The sequence below is a fragment of the Hyposmocoma kahamanoa genome, unplaced genomic scaffold (genome assembly GCF_003589595.1).
Source record: "Hyposmocoma kahamanoa isolate Upper Pololo Valley unplaced genomic scaffold, ASM358959v1 232, whole genome shotgun sequence".
NCBI classification, from domain to species: domain Eukaryota; kingdom Metazoa; phylum Arthropoda; class Insecta; order Lepidoptera; family Cosmopterigidae; genus Hyposmocoma; species Hyposmocoma kahamanoa.
Window position 1 is genome coordinate 4,197,505 of NW_020653750.1, and position 19,164 is coordinate 4,216,668.

General features: G+C 37.3%; 1 protein-coding gene across 3 annotated transcripts in view; it reads left to right on the top strand.

Moving 5' to 3' along the window:
* Nucleotides 1-2,005: 2,005 nt before the first annotated feature.
* Nucleotides 2,006-19,164, top strand: part of LOC113228568 (Fanconi anemia group I protein homolog) — a 29,191-nt gene continuing 12,032 nt past the window's right edge. For 2 of the 3 annotated variants that reach the window (XR_003310321.1, XM_026461919.1), the window contains exons 1-16: nt 2,015-2,119; nt 2,201-2,308; nt 3,393-3,565; nt 3,889-4,056; nt 4,509-4,619; nt 5,108-5,235; nt 5,790-5,989; nt 6,970-7,097; nt 7,520-7,734; nt 8,131-8,335; nt 9,814-9,981; nt 12,807-12,910; nt 15,345-15,511; nt 16,705-16,881; nt 17,371-17,559; nt 17,769-18,001. Coding sequence is in view for 2 of the 3 variants with exons in the window: in XM_026461919.1 (XP_026317704.1) it covers nt 2,021-2,119; nt 2,201-2,308; nt 3,393-3,565; nt 3,889-4,056; nt 4,509-4,619; nt 5,108-5,235; nt 5,790-5,989; nt 6,970-7,097; nt 7,520-7,734; nt 8,131-8,335; nt 9,814-9,981; nt 12,807-12,910; nt 15,345-15,511; nt 16,705-16,881; nt 17,371-17,559; nt 17,769-18,001 (2,573 nt within the window). In the remaining variant the exon portion in view is untranslated. Of the gene's footprint in view, nt 2,120-2,200; nt 2,309-3,392; nt 3,566-3,888; nt 4,057-4,508; nt 4,620-5,107; nt 5,236-5,789; nt 5,990-6,969; nt 7,098-7,519; nt 7,735-8,130; nt 8,336-9,813; nt 9,982-12,806; nt 12,911-15,344; nt 15,512-16,704; nt 16,882-17,370; nt 17,560-17,768; nt 18,002-19,164 lie in introns of all 3 variants that reach the window. The other variant, XM_026461918.1, reaches the window with a different exon arrangement.

Here is a 19,164-nt window from a genome sequence, read left to right on the forward strand (position 1 = left end):
ACCGTTATGACTTATGACGCCTTAAAGGAAGATATTCATCGTAAATGTTGAAACTTGAAATTAAGAAAAACTTGTGTAGGTATGTCATGGTGTCATTGTGAGTTTCCTTTTTCCATTCTCTTTTGTAAAATTTTTTTAAATATTTTTTCCGAGAAATCGACGTGACTCGATGAAATTCAGCGACTAATTGCTTACAACTTTATTTGTAAGTCAATGCTTACAACACTATTATTTTAAAAAATTGCTTGACGGCGTAACTGTTTTCAGGACTTTTCGGGGTAACTCAAAATTGCACATTATTTTGGAATTCGTGCGAAAACAATACTTCAAATATGTTTTGTCATATTATATAATGTTTCAATAAAATTTACGTATTTTTTATAACTCAATTATGCTAATAATTGTTTGATTGTTGTTTCGTTGATCGCATTCAAAGTTACATACTGTCGCCTTCTTTACCTGTCAAATTTGGCCACTTATTTGGTGACGACTATATGGGAATACACGTCCGATTTCGTGTCTGATGGTCGGATTCGACTATCGGATCGGATTCACTCAATACACGTCATATATATATATTCTTTTTTCTTTTTTATATATAATACATTCTTTGGTCAGACTTTTGCAATTAGTTTAGAATTGCAGTGTTGCCAATTTATGGGGAATTCCCCAAATGCAGGGAATTGGGAATTTTGAATTACAACTCAACAACTCGTTTAGGGATTTTGTTTGGATTACGCTATGTGGGGAAAATGCCCTCGCATTCTAGAATTTTATCATATTTTTGTTACATTGATGATCACTGATAAAACTCTATTTGTTTGTTTATAAACGATATTGTTATTTTTTTCAACAACGCACATGCGCTTCTTATATAGCAACGTTTATATAAAATTATTAGCAAACCGCTTATATGTATAAAATTATCCAGAAGGATTAGAATCACTTTATCTTGTATTGTAAAATGACTACTAACAGTCACCAACAAGAGCCTGGCTCTTAAACAGGATACAATTAATATGGTACGAGCGCCTTCCGGTAGTCGGATCAGACTATCGGATAGAGAAATCGGCCGCGTATTCCCGCACTTATAATACAAGTATAGTCCTAGACTTGTATTAGTAGTTTGTGTCCTAGACCTAGATCAGTATAGATAGTGTTCTGTGGTCATGGCCTCCTTGTGAGTATAGTAGTATTCCTATTCCAAAAAAATCACGGTGATACATCACCGTGATTTTGTTACGACTGTTACTTCCGTGAACCTGTCACGCCTATAACTTACATCACGATATACGGTTTTAGCCAGCGGCTTCTTTCTAATACTTACAGCCGTTTTTTATAGAATGATTTAAGTTTTTACTCCCTTTTTTAATAAGTTTCAATTCCATTCAAAAAGTATATTAATGCGAATCTTTGGATTGTTAAAAATAGCAATAAAGTGTAATGTAATTATATTTCTAGTAGAATACTTACACAAAGTAGATTGTACATAAATATAAAATACCAACTCTTCCTATAATAAAACATACCTATACAGAAATATTTTACTTTGTTAATATTTAAAAATAGGTTTATAGTAACTGCAGCAGATTTTTTTCATCCGCCCTTTCTAGTAGTAATAAGCACCTACGACTCTTGTGAGTGAGCAAAGAAAGTCATCCTATCTCACTCACTTCCATCCCCGAAATGGCTCGATTTGAAGAGAACTACAACGAGTGGCGCGCTCAGCCACCACGGAACGGGGATCGCGCGTTGTATCAAATACGTATGTCGTGATGTGAGTGACGGGGATAGCTATTGGAACGGAGGAACACTTAAGTGACTTTGGAACATCGTTCCTTCGGAACGAGTCACGGTGATACTGTTTGACGGCGGATCATCGTGACGTTATTTATCACCCACCTCTGGAGTATAGTGTTCTTTGGACATGGCGCGAAAGTTATTTTGCTGAATTCTGTGCTTTCTATTATTATTTTACACAATTAAAATTTATAATAGTATTTAGTTTTGTCAGGGAAAGATGGATATAAACAAGATTTGTACGAAAATTAAAGAATTAGGACACATTAACAGTAAACGTGACGAATTACGTGAATATTGTAAACTAAAATTTGATCAGGTACTGTAACAATTTGCAAACTGAAATAAAATACGGATCTTGTTGAAAACTCTACAAGCAAATTGGTTTTTTCTGTTGCAGCTAGTTAGATTTCTTCCACGGCGTTTATTAAACAATGATGGGAGCGACTTATTGGGTTGTATACTCAGTGGTTTACCAGACAACCCCACTTCGAAGAGTAAAGTAAAGGTAAACAAAATAAAAGTATTAACAAAATGTAATTTATATTAGACATAACAGTTTGACAACAGCCAGCAATGATCATTCATTGGACCTGTAATGAACTCAGAAAAAATAGTGTGTAAGAAGTTTATAAGATTTATAAGTTAAATTTGCAGTGTATCTTTGCATTACTGTCAGGAGATATGCAGTGGGTTGAGATTTCAATCAACCCATCCATGTTTTAACCGGTTTTGAGCCCATGTCTGCCCAAATCATGGGAAGAAACGGCAAATATGCAATTTGGTATAGTTATTACAAATTTCGATGAAAAAGAGACAATTCCACACAATATCCACCTTGCAATCCTGTGGATTCTCACTACCGAGGGTGCACATTATTATTATGTCCTTAATGGTGGTACGCTTGGTCTAGAAGGATGCACATTACTATTCTATTTTTATGAAGATCGATTCAAATGGATACAATGTAAAAATGTTATATAGAATCTATTCAATATTTAACTGCCTCCGTGGACAAACGGTTACCCTGGCGGACTGCCTCCCAGGTCCTGGGTGCATTACCCGGGTTAGTAGAAATATTTGTATGGCCTTTTTTTTATTTGTATGAAATTTATTTCTCTCGTGAGTTTGGAAGTTATTTGTGGTTGTCTATGTGTGTGTCTATGGCACCCGTGACACAGGGTTTCCCTAGTTCATGTTGAGTGTGTGTGTTGTTATTATTATTATTATTATCGTATTTATTTTAAGCTCTCGCCTCTCCCAAGATAATTATTATTATTATTATTAATAATAGACAGGCAAATTGAATCGTCTAGATGGGGAAGCAATTTGTAATATTCAATTTAAACAAAACTTGATTTACAACAAATATTCAGTTTTAAATATATTTTGTCCTCAATTTCAGGCATTAATGGGTTTTAACCCGATTTCAACCCGGTGTTAACAAAGCGCCGACTTAAAACCCGTGCGCTTGCCCATCTCTGATTACTGTAGTAGATTCAGCAGCACTAAAGTAAATTACATATGTAATTGATATTGTTTATTTGTAACAAATATTTGTGTATAACAAGTTGCTATTTAATCATTTATAGATAATAGACATAGTCCTTGAAACAATGCGGAAAGAGTCCACTTCCCTCACCCATTGTGGTGATGTGATTAGCAGACTATGCTTGGAGCTGCCACGACAGTCCATGCCAGACTTAGTATGTTGGAGCAATGACAGTGTGCAGTCTATTGTAGATGATAAAGATGTTAATATGATGTAAGTATATTTTCTCTAAATTCATTTACTGTTATCAACACCTTATTATTGCTAGATGTAATGTAGCTATAGAGGTGTTAATGTGACTTTCTTTTTTTATACTGAACTGCACTGAAAATGTTTTTGCTGTATCTACATTGCATTATAGTCACTTTGTGGGAGTAGAGGTAGTACAAAGTAGCATTTATGATCTGTGCTACTAATCATGAGATCATTACTTGACCCTTCTCTCACCCATTATTCTCATAAGGACAGATTTCACTGCACATCAACATCTATAGTGGAAAAAAATGGCACGAAAATGATTCTCACAATTATTTCAGCTGGCGAGATGTTCTCCCAGAATGTCTAACTGCTCTGTCGGGCCACTCAACTATTAAGCACTGTGGCTCAGACATGACAATGTTAGAGTATAAGCAACAGTGTGTCCACACACTTTGCCAGTGCCGTTGGAAAGAGAAACAGTTGGTGCAATTAGCTGCTATGTTTAAGTGAGTTATTTAATATGTTAAATGCTTTTTGACAATATTTGTGAAAGCTTGCTTGTACATATAAATAATGATAATAAGACACCTATTTCATTGGCCAACTCAAAAAGTGGAAATAAATATTTAACATTATGAGTACAGCTATGTAGAAATTAATATTAAGTTTTCATCACAAACACAACAGTTAAAAAGTAAGCATACTTTATTAATTAGATGTTTCCAACATCCTCGCCTACATATTAACTTTTTGGCAGATTTACAGGTTAAAACTCAAATAGATGTAAAAGTAGGTTACTAATGTCCATTCACACTAAACTTATCAATGCTTAAATTGACAAGACAATCTTAACACAATATATTAAGATTACTTTTGTATTGGTTTAAGACATACTTAAGTTTAGGACCAGTGGACACACAGACCACATAAATACTAGTTGTACCATTTATTATTCCAGAGATATGCAGCTGTCCCGCAATGACCATAGACAGGTGGTCAATAAGCTGTGCTCATACATTGCTGATATACCACCTGTAGAGTTACCACCACTGGTTCATCAACTGCTTAAGTAGGTGGTTTGTTTTGACTTTTAAAATATTTGTTTTATTAAATAATAATTATTTTTATGTGATTTTGTTTGATCTTGCTAAAGTTGTGCAATGAAAGCTATTTAATAGTAGAGTCATGAAGTAGGTCAATGAGTAGAGTACATAGATATATGAAATAAGAAATTAGTTCTCTGAAGTGGATGTTCACAAATCCATACTTACATTAGACTGTATTATTTGAAACAAAGAGAAAAAGTCATACAAATCTGTCAATATTTGGATTTTCAAACCTCATGTTGAATTTTGACTTGAAGTCTTGAAGAAAAACTGTCTCTGTGGCCGAACGGTTACCAACCTGGACTGCCACGCGGAGTTCCCGGGTTCGATTCTCGATCGTATATGCCTCACATTTATTTCTATCGTGAGTTCGGGTTGTCTATGTGTGTGACCATGGCACCCGCGGGGCTATGAGTGTGTGCGCGTTATTATTATTATTAAATTTCTACAGACTATGCAAAGTGTACCATGTAGAGATTATGCTGGCCCATCTGAGTCATTACTTCAGCATTCGCCTGTACAGCAAGCTGGAGCCGCCGCAGGACTCTGACGCTACTACCATGGATATAGATGATATTGGTAAAATAAAACTTCAGTATAGCTCATATTGTTAAGAAATTATATAGAAACTCAATAGAGTACTTATTCAATTACTCAATAATTACGTAAATGTGAACTCACCGTAAGTTTCAAATATACATATTTGTGGATCAGTTTATTGTATTCAGCAGCGGGTGAAGTCAGGCTGTATATGATGATGATATTGTGCCATATATTTAAGTTTACTTGGTTCGTAGTGAGATATACAAGTATACTTGGGTACAATTGCTTTGGAAACATGACTGGTGTATGGGTTCTCCTTGCACAACCATTCTGCGTAAGGTACCTTTGTAGTTCTACTGCAAACCAGCATAGCAGTGCGGTATTCCGGATTGCAAGGTCAATAGACACAGGACTTAAGATCTTAGATCTCGCGGCCGGTAACGCATTTCCAGTTGTTCTTCACATATTAAGTCTAAGCGGTGGCAACCAGTTTGTTGCTGAGGTATATTTTATTGAAGTTTTTAAATGGCCTTGTCGTATACGGATCTAGGAAGTGTCAATTTTACATACAATTCCATTAACACTTACAGTCCAGCACAGCCCGGCGGAGCTAAGTAGCTGTCTCTCAACTTGTATCTATCACATTTCGCAAGGCGCGGCGGACCCGGAGCTTATAAGAAAGCATCTTAAGATGTGGCCCAAAACACAGTTACTCCGAGCGCCTTTCATGGTCGACTTGGCATTGGCTGTTTCCGACAAAGGCGCAGATTTTAGATCTGTCTGTTTAGATGTGAGTTCACACAGAAAAATTACTGATACAGTTGTATTTAGTATAATTCAGACTTTTTCTTCTCTTCTAATGTTCTTTGCTATAATTTAATGTCGAATTATTGTAGTATTACGTCGAATTTCATAAATCGACAAAGTTACTGAAATGCAAAAAAAATGGATTGTATATATTTTGCAAAATTTTAGTAAAATTTTGCAGGCTGATTTCACATCACATTTGTTATGAAGGAAATGTAATGTAATTCACACACTGGCTTTTACCTATTCTTAAAGTAATGCATCTAAATTAACACCCTTTTATGAAGTTTGAAATAAATAAAAAGTTTTGTCACCTCCTGAATAATCACTATTTATAAGATACGAGTTTGAGAAAGTAAAGCATCAAAATGTCCCTTAACTTTAATGCTCCGTTAAATAATAGGCTGGTTCTAAAATTACTTTCATAACATATTAAGTTTAATTTTTCTACCTGCAAACTCACTGTTAGGGTTTGTATGTCTATCATAGAGATTGACATATATCTAACATATATGTAAAGATAGATAAATAAAATGTTTATTGATAATTATGCCATTACCACTTGTAGATTAAGCGTTTTGGTAAAGTGTATCTTATTCAAAAGCTTTTAGAACTGATAATACAACAACAGCCAGTCAAATGGACATCTTATAGTCATTTTTGGAGATTCGTTTCAATAATCCTTTATCATATGTTTACTGAAATCGATAATCGCTCACGATCGAGTGAAATATTTGACCATTTTGTAGGGCATGTTGTATAAATCTTCGCGCGGTTCCAAGAAGAACTACCATTTTCTACAGAAATATTTTACCGGTCGCTAGCGGTTAAGGATACTTTACATTTATGGTAGAGGCATAGGATGTGAGTACAAATAAAGTTAAGGATTACGAGTTGAGAATGTCTTGACTTCGCTATTTGATTTTTATTTACTATATTTGTATATGTATAATATACATTTAGGTAATAAAAGCGGCGATCGAACAGCGTATAATAGACGTGAAAAGGAGCAAGGAGTCAGCGTGGGCACGCTCTGTTTTGCCGCCCGATGTAGATGTCACTAGTGTTCTCAAAGTGCTCACCACTGAAAGGTATTTGTTACAAATACAGTTATTTTTTCGCAATTTAATAATATTAAATTTAATAAACATAATAATTTGATCTGTTCCTAAAACTCGAAAATTCCTTGCACTATGTGAACTGGCCTACTCAGAATACCCAGACTACAAACCAGAATAGTATTTTTTAAATACTGATAATGGAACTCATTCATAAGGCGAACGATTATGGAGTCGTAATTCTTGACTACAGACATGTTCCTTGAAAACTAACTTGGGCCTTGTCAAGGCGAGAGTGAGTAGGCATTATTTAGGTATGCATGCTCCATCATCGACCTCATCGTTTCTTTTGGAGGTCAAATGCGCACTTATTCTATCATAAAAAAACTACTTCCTACTTCTTACCCTATGTGTGAAATTGTTTTAGAGACTTAGAAAATGTATTTTTTTTATAGTGCCAACCATCGCCAACTAACAGTAATAGGATTAATTAACCTGGCGTTCTGTCTCCTCGGTGTGTCGAGGTTGAAACCCAGCGCAACCGCATGTTGGTCGCACGGCAAGCTCATCTTAGTACGACTAGCTAAGTCGCAGCCTGAGGCCGCCTCACACATACTCAGTCTGTTGGCCGATAGGCTGGCCACTGACTGTTCACAGCGACAGTACGCCGGTTGGTAATATTTTATATGAACAGGGAATTTCAAAAGCCAAGAAGCATGTGTGTATATATTATACTGTAATTTTGTTCTACTGCTTTTAAAAATTCGAAAATGTTGTTGTTCACCTGTTGTGACTATTTGATTTTTCCTAAGCAACGATGGCTTTCAAGAAAAGCTGCCTATCTCAAAAACACGTAATTAAGCAGGAGATAGCTAAAAAGGCCTGAAGCGTATTTGGCGCTCAATGCAGATGAGTCGTGGAACCACTGAGTAATGGAAATATTATTTGCTATAAAATGTAGTATTAGTATTAACTGTACCAGCATTACTAAATAAGATTTTTTTTATGGGAGTAACTGGATCAATAAACTGGACTAAAGAATTAACCATCATTTTCATTTTTTTAGAATGTCTCCACGTCCTGTGCGCACTAAGTCCAGTGTCCATTGAGCGTTGCACCCAACTCAGCACCATATTAGAGAACTGCCAACCGACTCCAAATGACTACAAGGCGGCAGCAGCTGTGTTAAATGCTGTACATCCATTAATCAATTTCAGCACTAGAACGAGAGATACTCTTGTTATGGTGTGCCGTAAAGGATTATATTCAAGGTATTTTGTATTGCTATGTAGACAGTACGAAATGGCTGACTTAGTTAAAAAACAAATACATTAGTAAAACTCCTCCAAAATTTTGTTACGAATATTAAGGACACATTCTATTTAATTTAGAAAACATAATAAAAAAGAAGCATGATGAATATGATGGTTTTACTACCATGTTTTTCATATGTTTTTTGTTCTAAACTTCCACTACTTTTTTGTTATTATACAAATATCGAACACAAAGAAAAATTCCTTCGATCTGACTGGTCCCGTACCTGGCCCTGTACTCTCGTTCACCGTCTGACGTCCGTTCAAAACAATTACTGTCAAATATGTAATACTCGACCAAATTAAAAGATGCATGATGGGAATGAAACTTTATACCTCATTTACATTCAGCCGTAGTGAGCAGGGAAGTGGGCAGGACGAGTGTGTAAACGCGATACTTCTCATGCCACTGCCATTGCCACTCGCGCTGCCCGGCGCTCCCCAAAATGGCGGTTTTTTGTGCGGAAGTCAAAGGACCGGCAGCGCGAGCGGCAGTGCGTGTTTACATTCTGCTCCGACGCTCAGTACTCGCCAAGCGCCTGGAGGAGAAAGATGTTCGTTTAGATACTTTAGATCATCGAAAATGCCGTCCGAATGGAGCAATGAGATTATTTTAATGAGATTAGAATTAGTATATGCATTAAAAAATTAGTTAGGTAGGTTGATAATTAGGTACTTACAAAGTTCTATTTCGATGGATAGATATCATCCACCATCGTCTACGACGAACATTCTTTTTTTGTATTCGATATCTTTTTAAATATCGAACATAATTATGTATCGCAAAAAGAGACAGCGCGGCCGCTGTAATTATTTCGACGTCTGCCATTGCCGAAACTTGGAAGCGAAGTGAGTGGTAGGGCAGTATGTAAACACACACTCCTCTCGATCCTGCTGCAGCAGTATTTAGGGAATTATTGCCGGCAGCGCGAGGGGCAGCGGCAGGGGCTGAATGTAAAAGGGACATTATACTTGACATTGTCTTTGTCTTGTTGCCATGCTGGGGCCACCGCTATTTAACCAACTGAGCCAAGTTGACTGAGGGTCATTGCTCTTAACCATCTGAAGCTCAGTTAAGCTAGCTTAACTCAGTTTTGTTAAGGCGGTGGCCCCGGCATGCGGCATGGCAACAGACACTGGTTGTGGTTGGAGCCCAGTCAGATCCAAGGAATTTTTATTTGTGTTCGATCTTCGTATCAATAATAATTAAAACAAAAACAGTTTTACTCACACTTATGGACTCCACTTATCCCATTACTAAATTGTTTATATTTGCAAGACCAAACACATGAATAATTTTACAATTTTGTTAATAATTTTCACTATAATGACGTAATTTTTTGGAGTATATGATCATAATTTTATACCATACGCATAGTTGAAAAATAAAGACGAAGTGGGTATAGAAAATGAAATTAAGATTATGCTTTGTACAGGGACTCAATGCACCGATGTCTGGCACTATCAGGCTTCTTGACCGTACTACGTCACGTGAAGATATCACGAACATTTAGTAGTAGCCAGTCGTGCAGCGAGCAATACAGCGCGCACTCCTATCTCACGCAGCTCACCGTGGATCTACATTGTACGCAACAAGGAAACCAGTCAGTACACCTTTTTTTTTTTTTTTATACATGACAGGCAAATGACTCCACTCCACCTGCAAATCACAGCAGATTTCCATACCGAGCAAGGTAAAACTGCTCTGAGGTGAGAGTGCTGTGCTCATCAGAGAAGGCATGGGAAGGAACGGCGACAATTTTGTTGTTAACGCGCAAACCTGTGTTTTCTTGGCGTTGAACTCAACAAGATTTCTAGATCCCCATGCAGAGATGAGGTTCAATATCCTATTGAGGTCACCGACAAGATTAGGTCGCTCTCTGTTAGTATCGGCGCGCCCAGCTGCGGGGAATCCGTGATATCCCCCATGAACAGTGCTATCATCTGCATAACAATGAATATTCCCAAGTGGAAGCATATCATTGATATGCAGAAGGAAAAGCGTGGGAGATAGGACGGATCCCTGCGGTACGCCGGCGTTCACATTCACGAACCTCGAAATGCTGCCGTCAGAAACGACGCGAATTCTCCGCTCACGAAGGAAATCGGCAATCCAGCTGCATAACTGGGCTGGCAAACCGTACGCCGGGAGCTTGGAGAGAAGAGCTTTGTGCCAGACCCGATCGAACGCTTTGGCTATATCGAGGCTAACAGCCAACGACTCGCCAACGACTCGCCACGTTTGTCTATAGCCTCACCCCAAATATGCGATAAGTACGCTAGAAGGTCACCCGTTGATCGTTTCGGACGAAACCCATACTGCCGATCATTAATTATGGAGTGATCTTCTAGGTATTGGGTCAGTTGTTTGTTAAGGATCCGCTCTAAAACCTTGCATATTATGGAAGTAATGGCTATGGGACGGTAATTATGCGGGTCTGATCGGTCGCCTTTTTTGGGAACTGGTTACACATTAGCCTCTCTCCAAGAGTCCGGCACACGACCTGAAGAGAGTGACAGACGATACAGTCGCGTTAGCACGGGGGTCAACTCAGCTGCGCAGTTCCTAAGTACAATCGCTGGGATACCATCAGGACCACTAGCTTTCCGGACGTCGAGAGACTGCAGCTGCGTACGCACATCGCATTGTCTGATACGAATATCAGACATCGTGTAGGCACAGTGAGGTAGAGTTGGTGGCTGTGCGTTACAGTCGTCGAGACAGGAGTTAGCCGCAAACAGATTTGCCAAGAGGTCGGCTTTATCTTGCGGCTTGTGGGCTAGATTGCCGTCAGAATATCTCAGCGGGGGCAGCGAGGGCTGGCAGAAGTTCGACGCAACGGCTCTGGCCAGACGCCAGTAACTACGACTACCAGTGGGATGCGTCAGGAGTTCTTGGCCAACTCATGCGACGCGCTGAGCATCCGCTCTGATGTACGCTCTTTTGCAAGACCTGGTGGCATTATTGTAGGCTGTTTTAAGTGAGTTCGTATTGGGATCGTCTGAAGCTCGACCCTTGATCCAAGCGCGGTATGCAGTCTGTTTGTTCTCAACAGCCACAGCACACTCGCGGTTGAACCAGCGGTTGCGCCTCCCTTTACTGACGAGATCCGAATGCGGGATGTAGTATTCCATCCCGATTAAGATCTCATCAGCAACGGCAGTCGCGCTAGCTGTTGGATCCACCTCACTAAAACAGCGCTGCCGCCAAGGAACGGATGCAAAATAGTCCCGCATACCTTCCCAATCTGCCGACGCATAATGCCAAATGCGGCGTTTAGCCATAGTAGGTGGTGGTGGCAGTAACGTTGCCACTTTAGTGGATGATATCCACTAAGCAGTGATCCGAAGTGCCCAGAGGGGCTTGGACCTCCACCCGATATCCAGCCGGGCGAGACGTCAGCAGAAGGTCCAATAAAGAGGGCGCGTCACCAACCCTATCTGGAATCCGGGTGGGCTGGTTTACCAGTTGGGTTAAATCGTGTGTGAGAGCGAATGTGTGGGCAGTTCTTCCAGCATGGTCAGTTTTAGAGGAACTTAACCACTACTCGTGGTGAGCATTGAAGTCCCCTAAAAACACCAATTCCGCTGTAGGAAACTGCGCCTGCGCGTCATCTGCCGCCCGAGTAAGGTGGTCTATGAGACGAGTTGTCTCCATGTCGCCGTGGTGGGATCTGTAGAGGCAAATGTAGACACGGCAATGACTGCCCAGGTCAACATGTACCCCAAGGCTGGAGAACGAGGGGTCCTCCAAATGACGCAGACGGCGACAGCAAACATCTGCCCGGACAAACAAGCAGACTTTCGCTTTGAAGGACTCTTCAAGCATATAGCCAGGGTAATTCAAGTAGCTGCTGTCAGCCGGGCAGAGTATTTGCGTCTCCGTAAGGAACAGCATTTCTGGTTGAGCCGTCTCAAGATGTTGGTGGACGGGGTGGATGTTACTGTGGAGTCCTCGAATATTCGTGAACTCCACCTTAAAGAGCGCTTTAGTGGTGGGGGTGTGCACCGCTGTACGACCGAAATTTGACACCTGTTCGATATCACCTTTTATGTGGAGGTTTGGTTTCAGGCTGGTATTAAGAGAATTAACAATAAAATTTTGTGTTTCTTACGTAATTTTACTAGATTCGCTATTAAAGCCTGACGATATTTGGACTCGCACTGCGTTGCGGAATTTTAAGGAAATAAATTCTTCTACTGACAACACAAACTTTAGTGTCAAAAGTCAAAACGAGCGCCACTATTTCCGGGTCTAAAATTTCCTTGACAATCTATAAACCGATAGCTTGATGAAAAAACTTAATGCAGTTATGATCGCCTATAAAAAAAGAGACTATGCAACTGTATGCCTATTTGCAATTTGTTTCTTGACCTCTAAATGTTTTATTGTTTAGCTGTATTCTTCTATGCGTTGTGTTATTTGCAGAGTAATGTCACGCGTTCGGAATGAAGCTATGTGCATGGAAGTAGTGTCCATATTACGGCGTTGTCTTCTACAAGATGCCACTGTGAAACAATTATTATATACAAGTGAGTTTTCATTACAAATTTCCCATACAAAAGAACAAACCAGATAAATTCTAATGTACCACGCGTATTATAGTTCAATCTTCAATATAGGTTAATTTGTTTTTTGAACGGTCTAGCGGGCGGGCGTGCGTGCGTGCGAGCGTGCGTGCGTGCGTGCGTGCGTGCGTGCGTGAGTGCGTGCGTGCGTGCGCGCGTGCGTGCGAGCGTACGTGCGTGTGTGCGTGCGTGCGTGAGTGCGTGCGTGCTCGCGTGCGAATATAATATATATACAGGCTGTATATTTGAAAGTGAGACATACTTATAGAGTGCATTATATTCCTGATTCTGAACCCAAAGAAATTTAGTATTATAATTAATTTAAAAAGAAAGAACCGAATGAACTTAAACTTTAATAAAAAAAAAAATTATCGACTACTACTTCAGAACAACATTAGTTATCGAAATCTATGCACATCACTATTATTGCTCCGACGCAGCGGCGGGTGGCGGCACGGCGGCGGAAAACAAAGCACAGGTTGGGGGTGGGGGCGCAGGCGTAGGCGCATACGCGAAATTGTTTTTTGCAACTTCAGACAGTGCACGCGTAACCTTGATCTAACGAAGGCACGTAAATTATTTGTACTTGCGCTCGCCCGATCGCCGCAAAATGGATATTTATTATTATTATTATTATTATTATTATTATTGTGCAATAAGTGGTGATAGTGTGAGGCAAGCTATTGAAATGTTCCCAAATCGGAGTTTACGCGGAGGAGGTGAACAGTGTCGAAGTGTTGCGTGAGAAATATCTCAGCATTTTGTACTGTGAGACAAAATGTGTTTGTGTTGTACAATTTGAAACAACATTTACTATGCCGTGCTAGACTGTGCATTGTGGAAAACGGTGGACATTTTGAACATTTGCTCCGTACCACGTAAGTGTAAATAAACTGTAAATAACAAAAAAATCAATCATTGCAAATAATTTCATTTCACATCTTTAACTACGCCAAAAACCTCAATTCTAATTAAATATATATAATAACTAGTTACTAAATCATAAACTTATCTTTTTTAGTACGTAAAACATTTCGATGATAGTTCAAGTAAAAAATAATTAACATAAGTTAAAACGCAAAATGTGAAATCATTGTTATTGTTGCTATCTCACTCGGTGCTCGCTTGGTAGTATTCCCATTGCACTCGAAATCAAGCGTAAAGGGAATCGGTTTATTCCTATATACACTTCCAAACACATTTGTTGATTTACTTTTGTTCTATCCCATATCCTAATTTTATTTTAATCTATGTTAAGTTGTAACATGATTTACTATGACACGTATGAATATGTCTCACTTTCAAACATACAGCCTGTGTAATGTATAGATATTATAAAAATATAATATAATAGGAAATGAAACTATTTTTCCGTATTTAAATTCGTTTCGGGCCCTTTATAGGTCCCATGGTCACGGTTGACATGGACACGGTCAACCGTGACCATGGGGCCTGTAAAGGGCCCGAAATGTCGGTTTGTTTGAAAAAACAAATATACGCGATTTAAACCCGGAAAAATAGTTTCATTTACTATGTGTAACAATCGCGAAAACCTAAGAACTCGATAAATATAATATAATGTATAAAAATGTTTATATGTAATGTTTATTAAAATCAATTACCATGATAATTATAACCAAAATTTAATCCTCATTTGTGGTGGTGTTACTACTGTTACAGGTGTTACCCACACTTGTAATGTCATCAAAATTTTCTGTGTCTTCATTTCCTTCATTCAAATCCTACCGAATAATTTTATATAAGCGGCTTGCTAATAATTCTATGTAAATATTGCTATATAAGGGTTATATGCAATGTTAAAAAATATATTGACATCGCTCTTAGATAAATAAATAAGTATTGTTTTTATCATTAATCATCAAAGTAGCGATGCAGCAGCAATCGATAGATATTAAATAAAGGTAAAATGTTAGAATCCCCGCATTTTCCCCACATAGCGTCAATCCCACAAAGTGCCCAATCGAGTTGAAATTCCCCGCAATTTGGGGAATTCGCCACAAATTAACAACACTGTGAGTGTTGCCCATTTATTTTGAGCAAATTTATCTATGAAGAATAATATTACAATAATGAATAATATTAATACATCAAAAGAGGAAGTATAGTGTATAAAAAATACAATTGTCATATTGTCATATTTATAGTTCAGAAAGAAACGGTTTCTTTTCATGCTTTTTTCATTGTCTTTCACCTCAGACAAAAAAAAAACGGTTTTTAACAACACTATGTCTGTACCGAACAACATGCGTCTTATACATGTTGATTTATGATTCTTGTACTATAAAATTGAATGCATGATGGATATACAAGTAAAATGAATATTAATTTGTAAATTTTACTATGCCATTCTACTTCATTTCTTCCCATTTATTTCCAGAATTATTTAGTTGCGCGAAAGAGAAACCGGTATTACACGAAGCGATCCTTGAGCTGTTATATGAACATCTCAGCAAGTACCTGCCTGATACCGAGGACGACGCAACAGGGGCTCCGTTGCTGTTGGACAAGTGCGTGCAGATCATGCCTGTAACCGCTATTTTAATTGTACGTATACAAAATTAAAAGTAATATCGTTTTCTCTACTATTTGCGATTAAATTCTCTCTCATTCATATTATATTTACCAAATTTGAAATGTCTCAGAAAAATTTTGAATAGAATGATAATGCAAATAACATTTTTTAATGCAGTTGCTCAAAACGCTGTATTTTTCGTACTACAAATCGTGCCGAAAGTTGGATTTTTACTTTCCGTTTTTTTTAAATTTACTGTTGTTTCAAGTCTTCAACATAGAACTAAAGACGTTGTATATTTATTTCATATTTATGTGCTTTAAGATGTAAGTTATATTCGTTATTAAAATTTATATTTACTTACAAACATCTTATATTTGTTTAAATTGCATAGGTGTTTTATAAAACAACCCGTTACATTTAAAAATACCAAAATATTTTCCATAAAGATTGAGTATTAACAATGACCGCAGGTGAGTATTACGCGAGACCGCTGCGCGCCGCGCCACTAAAATAGTACATTTAATGTGGCTGAATACTGGCAACTGTTGCCATTGTACTCTGAATTTTTATCAGGCAAAGAAATAAAATGAGTTTTTTTTTAAATACTGTTTTATTTGACTTTCAATGTAGTTTTTTCGCAAATGTATTTAAAAACGTCGTTTGATCATTGACTTCAATGCGTTTGATACACGTGGGGATTTGTCATTTTCTTTGTCTGAAAAAAAAATTCAGAGTACAATGTATTCAGCCACATAAATGTACTATTTTAGTGGCGCGGCGCGCTGCGGTCTCGCATAATACTCACCTCTGGTCATTGTTAATACTCAATCAGCCATCTTTATGGAAAATATTTTGGTATTTTTAAATGTAACCCGTTGTTTTATAAAACACCTATGATGTTTGTAAGTAAATATAAGTTTTAATGACGAATGACTTACGTCATAAAGCACTTAACTATTAAATAAATGTACCTCTTTAGTTCTATTTAAAAAATGGAAAAGTAAAAAGCACTAGTGCGAAAAATCCAACTTTCGGCACTATTTGTAGTACGAAAAATACCACGTTTTGAGCAACTGTATTAAAAATAACAATTTTTTATGCATTTAAACCTTGCTTAGTGTAGAAATAAAAAAAAAACATTACCGCCTTAGGGTGTATGATAAAAATACCACAATACGTATGTCAACTTGTGCAATCTGGGGATTCAAAACTTCATTTTCAGGAGCCTATATCTCGCCTCTTGTACTCAGTAGCTGAGTTCCTCCAATCGGAAGAGGAAGACGACGATATTTTATCCAGTCAGACCACTGAGTCCGGCACAGTCTACCTCAGAAATAAACTAAGTAATATCATGCAACAGATTTCCGATAGCCGATGTGACTATTTTGGAATTAATATGGTAAGTTTCACAGAAAGTTAGTGACAAGTCCTTTGGAAGATTATATTCTTTATTATGGTTGTAAGAAAAGAAAGTCAAATTAAAAAGAGGGATTGTGTGTAGAAAGGAAGTGAACAACATCATAAGAAGAAAACACAACGCGCTGAAGGTGATGGCAGGAAGATGATGACGCTGAATTCCTGGTTACTTCAACAAGTTTATAGTATAATTTCGTATTGTACAATACGATAAATTCATACAAGTAACATTTAAAATCTCAGCATCTGTTAGACGGCTGCTTTTCTGTTACGGCCGTGCCGCCTGATAAGCCTGACAATAGTAGCGTGTGTTATACCGCTAACATTATACCGCCACATTTCTTCCAGATGACGAATTTTTATATCCACGAAGCTGTTAAAACTCGTTCTAAACGTGCTGATCGTGAATGATTATGGTTACGTATATTTACTTGCATACATTATTATTTACGTTGTAAATATTACCATACAGGATGATCCCGGCTTAATAGACCTAAGTCCCGAGTCGAAATCAAAAGCATTGAAAATCCAACAAGCCTTGCAATGCTACGAGGCTCTTATCGCGCACCAGATAATGCAGTGGAACATCAACAGCAACAACGCTGCCAGTGCTGTGTATAGACTTTATAAAAATTGGAACCAACTGCTTGAGCAGACCAAGGTAAGTTGCTTTAAAACGTTCCTTGTGAGTATAGTGTTCTGTGCTCACACCTGTGCTCACGAACCTTCTAATATTATTTTAAGTTCGTAACAGCTATGTGGAAGTAACATAAATATTTTTTCTTGTTAGGTATTATTAGATTAACGACTTCTCATGATTTCTTAATTTATTTGTGAAAATTCTTAAATGTTTTGTAATTTTTATTTTAGACACCACCAAAATTGGGTAAAAAGAGTAGTAAATCGACTCTCAACGAAACCAGAGAGACAGCAAAATCTCAAAAGACACAAAAATCACAAAATACACAAAAATCACAAAACGATAAAGGCAAAGGCCCTACCAAATTGTCTAATTTGATTAAAGACAGGGCTGGGCCTTTTAGGTCATTGCCTTGTTTGTGGGATCTGAAATTGAGTTTGAGACTGGTAGAATTATTGTACAAGTGAGTATTGGTTTATTTCACGATACTGTCTGTCTGTATAAAATTGCTATTAATTTTGGATTGCTATTCGTATAAACGCAACAAATTTTATGAAGTTAAAATGACCCATATGTTATGTGGGATAGAATAAAATGACGAGGGTGAATCTTTAAGGACTAATCCTTAAATACATTTTTACGTCTACAAATGACAAAGAGTTCGTATCTAAATACTAGTACTCATTTTTTATGGTACTCAAGTTGGCAAACAGTCTAAAGCGTCCACCTGATGGAAATTGATAACCGCTATATCTATAGATATTTCCTATTACCATGGACCAACCACTAAAGACTGCTAATCTCCATACTGCAGATCGTAATTCTGAAAAAGGTCAAAATTCCGTATTATATCTTGATGGCGCTGATCATAAGTAGTTTACGTTATTTAAATGGCCGTGGATGTCAATTAATTCCGCCCATGAAATATAAATAGTCAGTTTTTTTCTTGTAATATTATATAAACATTGACCATAACCTAAAATTATTTTCTGAACTTTGATAGATATGCGTGTTAATAGATGGCATTGTGCGTAAACGAATTTATAACTTAACGCTTGCTAATATGGGTAGATGGCGTAAACAAAAGAATAGCCTACAATATCCATAAAAATGTGTGCACTAAGCGTCATCTAGTTGATTTGTTTGTTATCACTAGAAATTAGAATAGATTTGATAAATTGCAGCTCGTCAATGTAAAACAAAACGAAAATAGCTATTTGGTATTTCGTAGCGACATCTGACGTACCAAGATCAAGACAAATGTAACCATGTTCGAACAAAAACAGTACTCATATTTATCCAGATTTCCAAATCACTTTACTGGCGCTTCTAGTAAAACTACATGTTTCATATAAGATGTCCATAAAATTATTTAATTTAATACCTGACTATGTAAAACAAATGCCTCAAAGGGAATTTAAAAAATTATATGTATAAAATACTGTTATTGTTTTTACAGTTTAGATGAATTTCTCATTTATTAATTTATTTACATTATTGTGACCAGAATACATTAAATATTGTAAACTATATATCATAATTGACATAAATAATGACAAAAATTTACATAAATTAATAAATAATAAAGATAGATGATAAAATAATATTGTAAGTGTTTATTAGAAC